This window comes from Elgaria multicarinata, chromosome 18 (assembly GCF_023053635.1).
Source record: "Elgaria multicarinata webbii isolate HBS135686 ecotype San Diego chromosome 18, rElgMul1.1.pri, whole genome shotgun sequence".
Classification (NCBI taxonomy): domain Eukaryota; kingdom Metazoa; phylum Chordata; class Lepidosauria; order Squamata; family Anguidae; genus Elgaria; species Elgaria multicarinata.
This window is the reverse complement of record NC_086188.1, coordinates 19,373,316-19,385,272: the sequence shown is the minus strand read 5'-3', so window position 1 is coordinate 19,385,272 and position 11,957 is coordinate 19,373,316. Positions and strand designations below refer to the sequence as shown.

The 11,957-nt window shown below is 47.3% G+C and overlaps 2 protein-coding genes across 2 annotated transcripts in view; one reads left to right on the top strand and one right to left on the bottom strand.

Moving 5' to 3' along the window:
- Positions 1-11,957, top strand: part of SF3A1 (splicing factor 3a subunit 1) — a 418,137-nt gene that overhangs the window by 274,974 nt on the left and 131,206 nt on the right. The window lies entirely within an intron of this gene.
- SEC14L2 (SEC14 like lipid binding 2) overlaps positions 8,975-11,957 on the bottom strand; it is a 38,444-nt gene continuing 35,461 nt past the window's right edge. The window contains exons 11-12 of the mRNA XM_063143730.1: positions 10,783-10,952; positions 8,975-9,136 (exon numbers count right to left, since the gene is read on the bottom strand). Coding sequence (XP_062999800.1) covers positions 8,988-9,136; positions 10,783-10,952 — 319 coding nt within the window. The 3' untranslated portion in view covers positions 8,975-8,987. The remainder of the gene's footprint in view (positions 9,137-10,782; positions 10,953-11,957) is intronic.

Sequence of the window (11,957 nt, the reverse complement as noted above, 5' to 3'; positions counted from 1 at the left end):
GTTCATTAACCGGGATTTTACTAAATCATCCTTCTAGACAGAAATTCAACAGGCGAGATCCCCCCTCCTCCAGTTTTTTTATTTCCAAGTTTCAACTTCTTACTAATTTTCTGCACAGCAGGTTCGGTGCCAAGGCTCCATGCCACACACTAGGCAGAAATTCAACAGGTGGTGATTACTGGCAGGAACATCCAGCAATAGAGACATCTGTGCCTGTTGAACATCTGCCTGTCTTTATTGAAAACATTCCTGCAGCCCATGCTTAAGGCAGTTGACATGCAGGTAATGGTCTGGACGCACCATAAGCCATTTTGGGGGTGCACCTTAATTCCCCAGTTTTGAGGGCGAGATATACAGAGGGCTTCATTAATTCACCCAGTAATTGGGGTGTCAAAGTGACTTAAGTTGAACATGTACAAAATATTCATTAAACAAAAAACCTACGGTTTACAAAACAACGTTAAGGCTCTACAGTTTTCAACCAAGCACCAAAAAGCAGGGAAATTGGGAGTTCAGGCTCACAAACCTTAACGCCACGTCCTCCCTAAGGAGGCAGAAAGTGCCAGTGAAATTCTCATTCTCCCAAAGCAGATATAAACCAAGAGGACAGGATGGAGAATAGGATATGCAGAGGTGACTGTGGGGTTGTGGAAAACTGATGACAAACAACTTAGGGCTACCTACTTCTCTTTTTTTGTTTAGAGCAGCCCTTCCCCAACCTGGTGCCCTCCAAAGGTGTTGTACTACAAGTCCCATCATTGCAAGTCAGTATGTCCCACGGTCAGGAATGCTGGGACTTGTAATCTCAAACATCTGGAGGGCAGCAGGTTGAGGAATGCTTGCGTATATATTTTTTACAAAACATAGGGTCTCATTTGTACAATCAAGCAGTTACTAAGTTACGTCTCAAACCCTAATTGGAACAAACAAGTCTCTTGGGACCTGCTGGGGAATGCTGGGAGTTATAGGGCTTTTTTCAATCTAAACATGCATAGGATTATGCCCCAAGTCATATTTAGAGTAAGGACATCAAAACCAGTAGAGCTTAAGTTCATTTAGGCATTTAATTTATTTCAATGAGTCTACTCTAAGTATGACCCAGGGGCTACCTAGATGCTCTGAAAGCCACGGGGTGGATGCACAGTGGCGCTGCATCAGTTATATGACGCGACAGCCACCTTTCCCATGAAGCTGTGAGTAAAAAATATCAGGGACTTTCACTGTCTAACCTTGCGGCATTGCGGCAGAGGTGTTCCTGAGCATATGGCGACCCCTGGTTAGTTGCCGTCCGCCCAGGCAGGGGGAGGGCCCGGTGACCCAAAAGGCCACCAGAAAGCCAATGCCCTCCCTCTGTGTCAGGATTAGCTGCTTCCCCCACAGTGCAGAAAGCAAAGGGTTTCCCTAAAGGCAGGGGCAACTCAGTGCCATCAAGACAACCCCCCAGTTTGGAGCCAGGCTTCTCCTTTGTCCGCACAAAACACTTGCTTTTAGAACGCCACATCATATTCACCTCACTTCAAACCCAACACTTTTTCAGTGGGCTCAGTTCACACATTCGACTGTACAGTAAGCTGAGTGCAGAAAAATGAACGTGGCACACGGCCTTGATCTGTTTGGTGGCTGAGCTCGCTCCCACTAAAAATCCTATCAAGTGATGGCGGTGGAGTTAGGTTTGTTTCCATGTGCTGAATGCTGCATCAAAGGGTCGACGTAGCCATTCCATCCCTTTTCTTTGGCCTGCTGCACCCAATTTACTGGGATATGTGCGGTGCAGGAAATTAATAGTTAAGAAAGCCCAAGCCTGCAATTCGGGGAGCCAGAAGGATGTTTGGAAGGGAACCAACTGAAATGAAATTGGACAAGGATGCTCAGGGAGCCGTCTGCTTGTTCTAGAGAAAAGTCACCTCAGACCATTAGATGGCAGCCATGCAACGGTTTAAAAAGGTGACCTACTTTTTGGGCACAACAGCCGTGTAAAATCTGAGTGGCCACGTGAGTATAAATTGAGCTATTGCACAGACTTTAATCAGAATTAACAGAGCCAAGCAGAAATCCAGGGAGTTTGATATAGTATCCGAGGCAGTGAGCCTGTGTGCACCAGTTGCTGGGGAATATGGGTGAGAGGGTGCTGTTGCACCATGTCCTACTTTGTTGGTCCCGGGTCGACAGCTGGTTGGTCACCGTGTGAACAGAGTGCTGGACTAGATGGACCCTTGGTGTGATCCAGCAGGGCTCTTCTGATGTTCTTAAGCCAAAATTACACACCAAGGCCAAAGTCAGGAATATCCGTATCCAGTACAAAGTCCAGAACGTGGCCGGGAGGGTGCTGTTGCATTCTGGACAGAACGATGCACAGCAGGGCTCTTCTTGTGGTGTAGTGGCTAAGATGTTGGACTGGGAGTTGGGAGATCTGGGTTCTAGTCCCCACTCTGCCATGGAAACCCACTGGGTGACTTTGGGCCAGTCACAGACTCTCAGCCCAACCTACCCCACAGGGTTATTGTTTTGAGGATAACATGGAGAGGAGGATTATGTACACCGCCTTGGGTTCCTTGGAGGAAAAAAGGCGAGATATAAATGCAACCAATAAATTACAATAAATGTTCTTAATTGGCAAATGATCCCTAAGTTAGCCCTTCCCCCTTTCTTTCACAGAACGAACTTCTGCCCTTGACAAAGATGACTATAAAAAACTATTTAGGTCATCCTGTAAAAGCACCCGCTGGTGGTCATGTGGTCTTGAGTGACAGAAAGCCAGCAGCCACAGGGAGACCAAAGTCCGTTCACTTGCACAGTCCGAGGAGTACGCTTATATAATAAAACCGGGGATGGATAATTAATGAGGTCTTTCCTATCACCTTCTACCCAAGATCCTTTTTCAACTGGAAGTGTACGGAGATGCGTAACAGTGCAGCCCTATACATTTTGCAGCGGGTGGCTATACAAGTGTGTTGCAGCAAAAACAGCAGTCTTGTGGCATCATAATGGCTAAACAGATTTATTATGGCGCAATTATTTTGTGAGAGTAAATAATAGCCAAAGGCAAGGGAGGAACCAAGGAATCTTCTACTATAATATTATTAGTAAAAGCTTTATTAAAGTGCCAGGTGCCTACTATGCGTTTCGAACGTGCTTGCGTTCTTCCTCAGGGCTTTATCTAAAAAACAAATCCTTTGAATCGTAATATTTACAATTAGAGGCATTTTCCAAGTAACTGTACCTTCAAAAATTTATAACAACTACTTAGAAAAACTTTAAAACAGTATGTATAATGAGACATACAAATTGCAAACAAAAATTTGTATGTCTCGTTATACATATTGTTTTAAACCTTTTCTAAGTAGATATTATAAATTTTTGAAGGTACAGTTACTTGGAAAATGCCTCTAATTGTAAATATTATGATACAAAGTATTTCGTTTTTTAGATAAATCCCTGAGGAAGAACGCAACCGTGTTCGAAACGCGTAGGCACCTGGCACTTTAATAAAGCTTTTACTAATAATATTATTGTAGAAGATTACTTGGTTCCGCCCTTGCCTTTGGCTATTTTTTACTCCCTTACGGGGTTTTCCTTGCTTTCACACAATGATTTTGCGCACTGCAGCCCACTTGATCAGATGCAGGAAGTGTTATGCTGAGTTACAAGTGGATATGCACATGGGTTTGACTGCAAATAGTGATTTGCAAAGCAAGAAGGTCGCTTCTCATCCCGGCAGAAGCATACGATCAGTCGCTCATGTAGAGAAGCTCAGAATCCCCATTTCATGCCCTGCTGTTGGACAGCTGTGTGTAAGCAGTTTGATCCTCCCAGAGTGCAGGACACGGAATAACGGGCTCAAGTTAAAGGAAACCAGATTCCAGCTGGACATCAGGAAAAACTTCCTGACTGTTAGAGCAGTACGACAATGGAATCAGTTACCTAGGGAGGTTGTGGCCTCTCCCACACTAGAGGCCTTCAAGAGGCAGCTGGACAACCCTCTGCCAGGGATGCTTTAGGGTGGATTCCTGCATTGAGCAGGGGGTTGGACTCGATGGCCTTGTAGGCCCCTTCCAACTCTGCTATTCTATGATTCTATGACTCTATGCTCAGAAGTAAGTCCCATTGAGTTCAATAGGCTCATCCACCCCTGCATAAAGTAGGTATAGGATTGCAACCTGAATCTCTCCCATTGAAAGAGGCTTTAATTTGGCTGGATTGCACTCGTGGATTTAGCTTTTGTGTTATTAATTACATTTCTGTCTAATAACTCTGGATGGATTTGTTCTCTCCAGACCCCCTTTGAGACCAATTCGATTTTAGAGTGAGATACCAAGGCGTCATGCCCGCCCGCAGCTCCATCTGATCCAGGGACAACCAGTTCTAAGCCCCCAAACCTGCTATGTGTATGTAAATCAATGAAGGACAAAGTGCTGAAGGGTGGGCTAGAGAGAGAGAGAGAGCATTTGTGTCAAATGATCTAATTGCAAACTGGGGGGCAGAGAAGTTCTTCGTGCGTTTTGGAAGATGCTCCATATTCTTTCTCTCCCAAGCCTGGACCTTGCTCTTTCAGAGCAGGGTTCTCTCAGGAAACCTGAACCTGAACCAGGAAGGGGAGAGGAATGTGTCGTGGTGTGATTCTATATAGCTCCTGCTGTGACACTTTTGATTGTAAGCCCATTGGGGCAAGGACTGTTTTTTCTTCCTCGCTCATAAAAGTCTGAAAAGCACCTTTGTACAGTAGTTTCACATGAATGAAGACAGCTGGGCTTGTCTTTATATGAAAGAGTCCAGTTTCGCTTTTAAGACTTCCTGGAACATGACATTACGAAAGAAGTCAAGCTAATCTCCGACAAAAGGGGCCTGCTCTTTCGAGAACATATTTTCAACAAAAGGTAATTCATCTTCAATTCCAATTAGCCCTAAAGTGGACTCTTCCAGTAAGACGTTTTTTGTATATTTGATAGCACACTGTATAAATAGCCAAGCCCTCCTGCGCTGCAGATGGGGAAAGTGCAAATCGAGAACGGAAACCGCATTGACCAATTGACATATTTTGAACCTGCCTAACAGGTTGTTCCAGCTTTTGGGTTGGCTAAGTTTCCACTTGTCAGTTGTTGTTTTTTACGTCTCCAGTGTCAATGCTAGCCAATTTAAACTTTTTTTAAAAAATGCATCTGTTCAGCTTCCCCCTTGGGAAAACAACCAGCCAGGCTCAGGGGGTGTAAAACCTCCAGTCCAGCGGCCAAATCCATTCCTCTGAAATCCTTCAAAGTTCCACAGCTTCCCCCCTCAACCATCAGGGTGGTTTCCTGGCTTTTGGGTAGTTTTCCCCCCAATTCTCAAAGGTTGAAACTCCTCTAGCTACTGACGGCAAGAGCTTTAAGCCAAACTAGGCTGGTATTTGGGGGCCCACCGGCCCCTGGGAACCAAGGGCGAGGGGTCTTCAGCCTTTCCAGACACCGCCCCCACCCCAACTTGTGCCAGACAATTCACAAGTTAGTTATATACATCTGTCTCTCATTGTCTGCATTCCTCCTCCCCCCCCCCAACCCTAACCCCCACACCAGCTCCAAACAAGAATCAGGAAATGGCATTGCACAATGGGGCAGCAGAATTCTGGATTACCACTGCAAGCTGGTTTGGGGAGGAGCCCGTGGGGCCAAAAGGCAGGATAAATTGAACTTTTCGAAATAAGTTAACCCGGAGGGGGTGAGCACAATCCATCTGGAAGCATCCAAGCCCCACTCAATTGAAGGGAAGCTGCAGATGAGCAGAACTGGGGCCTGGCTCACCTGGTTTCCTCCTCATCCCTTTTATCTTTTTGTGTTGTGTCTCTGACAGTGAACCTGGGGGCAATTGATCGTACCTAAGCTGCTCTGGGGGCTTGTTTGGCAGAAGAGCAGGGATGATAAGGACTAAAACCACCAATATACGAGTGAGGCGTGTGCAAACGTGAATGAGGCACGTGCAAACTTTCCAGTGGCCTGGATCAGGTCTGCCTGTTCCCAGCCCTTAACGGCACTCACATGCGGCTGCCTCAAACCACAGACTGAAAACCATACCTCATACCGGGGTGCATAACATTTTTGGCCCCGTGGGTTGCATCAGGCATCTTCTGGGGGGGCGGAGACAGCACATGTTGTGCAAGCGCATACAACTCACATGCACTGCTCGAATCCAACTCCTGCCCAAGAGCGTTTCAAGAGTGTTTCACCTGCTTTGATCAAATCAAAGCAACACTCCTCCCAGAAACCTGAGTTCTCAACACACACACCCGGCCATCCAGGAATTCTGGTTCTTCGCCATTCTCCCTCTTCTAATCCACTCTCTTGCTGAAGGATCCCGACACCCCACATTCTGTTATCTGGAACATTTGCAGAACAAAACAAAGGCAGAGAAGGGAAAACCATAGTTTTAGGAACAGGAGCTATGGGTCTTGTCATAGTTCCTAGAGTGTCCTAGGAAGCGAGCATGAGCCTTGGAGCACTGTGTCCTAGGATACTCTAGAACCATAGAGCCCATTCCTAGAGTGTTTCCCTTGTTTTGGGGGTGGATCTGGGGGGCTACCAGACAGGCTTAGGAGGGGTTGCCTGTGGGCCAGACTTTTTGCACACCTGCAAATGGCAACATATAAATGCACTCAGTGGCAGCTCCAGCTTTGGCCCCTACAGACAAGGCAGCTCAGTCTCAAAACCAACTCAGATATTTTATTACAATTTCTCATCTTCAAGATCACTGAAAAACCAAGGATGAAAGGGAATCCAAAGTGCTATTTATTTTCTGGATAGTCCAGCACGACTCAGGTTTCGCTGCAAGCCAGGGGTGAACACGTCCATCCGGAAGACGTTTTGCAGGCCTCCGGCTTCCGCTATCGACAGAGCACTCAAACTTTGGACAGCGAAGTCCTAAAAAAAGGGGGGCTGGACCGGGTGGGCAGCCTTCCTCCAAGCTCCCTCTCCGTTTCTGGAACAAGGTGCAGGTGGCGCAACGGAGACCACCCTGCTGTACAGGATCAGACATAAGAAATGGGAGCGGCGAACCTGTTACGTAAACTGCTTATAAATCTTGTGCAGGATTTTCATACATTCAGAACTAGAGCCGGGGCAGCGGCTGGCAGTCCTTCACCTGTCACAGGCACCTGTGCTGGCAAAGACAACGAGGCGGGGGAGATTAACTGTTTAAGGCAATCCATTAGCAGCAAACCCTGGGGTGGAGAAAGCCTGTTGGGAGGCCTGATGTGTAGACGACTCTTTTCCCCCTCTGCAATTTATTCCGGTTTGTTGCGAGTGCGATCGTAGAATCATAGAATAGCAGAGTTGGAAGTGGCCTACAAGGCAGGAGGTTTTTCCTGATGTCCAGCCGGAATCTGGCTTCCTTTAACTTGAGCCCGTTATTCCGTGTCCTGCACTCTGGGAGGATCGAGAAGAGATCCTGGCCCTCCTCTGTGTGACAACCTTTCAAGTCTTTGAAGAGTGCTGTCATGTCTCCCCTCCATCTTCTCCTCTCCAGGCTAATTCTCCAGGCGATTAAGATACCGTTCTCGGAGTTGCAAAACAAAACACCTCCAGGGATGTTGCCCTGGCTGATGGGCTGCATTGTGCTTGACGGGAGGCAGGCTAGGTCTGCAAGGAGGTGGGGAGGGTCAGTAAGCCTGGGTGGCTTTAAAGAAAGTGGAAGGGGGCTAGAGATAGCCACTGGCTCCGTAGTGTGTGTTAGCCATCATAGCTGAGTGGAGCCTCCATGGTATCGCTCTGCACGTCAGGAACTTGGAATCAAAACTGGGGCAGGGCCGTTGCCTTCAGCCGCTGCTGGCCACAGGCGGAAGCAACAACGCTGGACTAGGTGAGCCTGGGTTTGATCCAGCAAAGGAATGCTCAAACCAGCCTTCCCCAAACTGACGCCTGCCAGATGTGTTGGGATTACGGGTTCGATCAGAGCCTTGTTCAGCCTGGTTCCTGATCCCCAGGACCCCTTGTGCCCACTGGGGCCAATGGAAGGTTTTTTTGCTTAGTTTAATTGCTGTGTGTATAAGTGCGTGTGTGTGAGGGGGGGGACTTTTCGGGGGGTTGCTGCTGCAGAGGAAAGGGTTAACCACTCCAACATCCTGCAACACCCCCAACACAGAATGCTTTTGCAGTTACACTCTACAGAATTTTTTGAAAGTCCATTTTGGTAGAGACACTGCCGTGTGTGTGTGTGTGTGTGTGTGTGTGTGTGTGTGTGTGCGAAAACTGTTCATAAACACACACACACTTTTTTTCACACCACTACAAATTCATTTGCCATTAAAGAACTACTAATCTGGGATGATCTGGATGTAAGGTGCAAATGAACCGAAGGATTTATTTGATTTGAAGTGACTTGGGTGAGAAATTAATCGATTTCAGAGAAATTTAAATAAATCCTAAAGGAAAAGGACTTCTAAATTGACATAGATGGAAATAAATATATGCAGATTTAGCCCCAGTCTTCCAAGTGCCTAGCAATGCTCCCGATTCCCATGATCCTCCAGTCAGCTATGCTTCCTGGGGGCTTATGGGAGTTGTCACCCAACACACCTAGAGGACACCAGGTGAGGGAAGGTTTAAACTCTTCCCCCTCCCTGCCACCCACCTGCTCCACTTCTACCGTAGGGTCTAAAGCATCATGTAAACAAAGAGACAGGCTGCTCCAACCATCTCCCCTGCCAAGGCTAGCAATCTAAACTGGCACAAAACAGACACTAGACAGAAGGCAGCTGATCCCAAATAATGGCCATATAAAATGGCAACTCTCCACCACCATAAACTTTGCTGTATCAATCCCACATGCTGGTCAGGAAGGGCGAATACGGCATGAAGGCCAAAATCATCCAGATGCTCACCCCACCCCACCCCACCGAACTCCCCAAACCTTACATATCCTATCCTTGGAAGAGTTCGTTTTGCTGTCTCGCCTGAGGAAATTCCGCTCCCAGGGGCTTGTGGGGAGGTCCTGGGTCTTCTGGTTACGAGGAACGAACTCCATCAGGCGTGATTAATTTTGAGCTCCTTTGTGTTGTCTTCCAACTGCTGGATTTCCTCTTCCGATTTCTTGTCCGGAAGTAGTACCTCCACAGTGTAACTGACTTTCTTAGCATGGATGTAGCTGTACGTGTTGTCAAACCGCAGGACGTCTACATGGGGGCAGAGGAGAGAGACAGAGCAAGTCACACACCAGGATGGCCGCCTCTTCTTCACAAACGGTTGGGAAGGCCGGAGTGGCACTGGGCATCCACTTTCCCACGGGGAAGGAAATCTTTGAAAGCTAAGACTTCGGGCTCCGTCACAGTGATGTGGGGTGAGGGGGGCATTTCCCCCTTACTGTATTTTTCCACAGGGTAGATACGTAAGTTTAGAGTTGGGCCGGTTTGCTGTTTTAGCACTAATCGTAGGCACCACTTTGTAGAGCCGGTGTGGTGTAGTGGCTAAAATGTCGGACTGGGAGTCGAGAGACCCGGGTTCTAATCCCCACTCGGCCATGGAAACCCACTGGGTGACTTTGGGCCAGTCACAGACTCTCAGCCCAGCCTACCTCACAGGGTGGTTGTTGTGAGGATCAAACAGAGAGGAGGAGGATTATGTGTGCCGCCTTGGGTTCCATAGAGGAAAAAAGGCAGGATGTAAATGCAATAATAAATAATAAAATACAGCAGGGATGGCGAAACTTCCTGATGTTGTGGTACTACAGCGGCAAGTCTCCCGACGTGAATATACCCGGTCACTACGTTCAACATCTAAGGTCCTCCTCCGGGTGCCTACTCCGAGAGAGGCTCGGAGTGTGGCAACGAGGGATAGGGCCTTTCGGTGGTGGCCCCCAGACTATGGAATGATCTCCCTGATGAGGCTCACCTGGCGCCAACGCTGCTATCCTTTCGGCGCCAGGTTAAGACTTTCCTCTTTGCCTAGGCATATGGCGGCACATCTTAATCACCCACATGTTTAGTATTTTTTTAAAAAATGTTTTTTAATGCTTTATGTGTGTATGTTCTGTGTTTTAGAATTTTAAATTTTGTATACTTGCTTTTATCTCAATTTTAGAATTTCTGTAAACCGCCCAGAGAGCCCTGGCTATGGGAGTGGTATATAAATGCAATAAATAAAATAAAATAAATAAATTATCCCTGACCACTGGCCGTGCTCTTCGGGGTTAATGGATGTTGAGGTCCAAGAACATCTGGACAGCTACAGGTTTTCCAACTCTAGTACAGAAGATCTAGCAGACTGAAGGGGGGAGCAGTCAGATTTTCTGTCTATGTTCTGGGGGGCAGTTTGCTGCTAATCTCATTACTGACTATTATGTATATTTTATAAGTTTTATGTGTTACATTGTGAAGGTTGATTATGTACTACCATCAAGTTATTTTTTCCGTGGAAAAAGTCCCATCTCTAAAACCCCTTCATTTTACAAAATCAATCAGTCACCTAATTAATGAATATGTATGATTCCCAGTCAGATTGGGTAGACTGAAAGTTTTCAAGGTTTCCGGCCTCGATCACTGGATTGTTTCTAGTCACCCGAGCGCATGACTGAAGTTTAGCTAGCAAGTCAATGGCTCCAGTCAATACAAGCAACTGAAAACCAAGATGCGCTTGAAAAGGTATTACCCAAAAGTGATATCCTGAGGGCTACATTACAATTATTATTTTTAAAGTGTTGTTAGGACACATGAAAGATGCAACGAAAAGTTTCCCAGGAAACGCTAGGCAGAGTAAGCGACATCTCCGAAGGTGAACCATCCAGCATGGCTTGGATGATGCGTGGAGATGAGGGCACACTTACAGACACCAGCATCTGCGCAGGTAAGCATGCCGTCTTCAGGCACCATGTGGGCATTGTAGCGCTGGTTCTGACGCACTTCGGTCATCTCGCCGGCATGCTGACGCGCCCCAACTTTGGTCTTCAGGTAGATGCCAAAGCCTATATCCGCACCATCCGACATGAACTGCCATCTATAAGAAGGGAAATTGGAAGGAGAGGGTGAAAATGTGGGGAGCTGCCTTCTACTGAGTCAGACCACTGGTCCATCTTGGCCAGTATTGTCGACACTGACTGGCAGCCGTGGCTCTCCAGGGTTTCAGGCAGGAGATTTACCTGCCCTACCTGGAGATGCCGGAGACCGAACCCGGGACCTTCTGTATGCAAAGCAGATGCTCTTCCACCAAGCCCACTCCCTGAAGGCTTAAAAAAAATAGGGAGAATCATAGAACCATTCATCATGCTTAGAGACACACATTTCGAAGTGGTACGGTCCAGAACAATTGCCTCTTTTTAAAAAACAACAACAACATTGTTAACTGATATATGTGTAACCTACAACTGGGCAGGTTCAGCCTGGAGAAGAGCAGATTGAGGGGAGACATGAGAGCACTCTTCAAATACTTAAAAGGTTGTCACAAAGAGGAGGGCCAGGATCTCTTCTCGATCCTCCCAGAGTGCAGGACACAGAATAACGGGCTCAAGTTAAAGGAAGCCAGATTCCAGCTGGACATCAGGAAAAACTTCCTGACTGTTAGAGCAGTACGACAATGGAACCAGGTACCTAGGGAGGTTGTGGGCTCTCCCACACTAGAGGCCTTCAAGAGGCAGCTGGGCAGTCATCTGTCACGGATGCTTTAGGGTGGGTTCCTGCATTGAACAGGGGGTTGGACTCGATGGCCTTAGAGGCCCCTTCCATCTCTACTATTCTATGATTCTAGGATTCTATACATCTCACTGCAGACCCAAAAGGGAGGAAAAGGAAAGGTCTGCAGACCCACTGGTAGGGGGAGGGGTGGGGGAAGAGGAGAAAAAAACACATTGCTTACCTGTAACTGTGGTTCTTCGAGGGGATATCTGTGCAGTCACACACATGGGCTCTACACCTTAGATTTGGGAACCTTCCATAGCTGAGAACTTTGGCAGGAACACTCCCCCACCATCCTACTGTGCATGCCTAGGATGGTTCCCTCCCAATC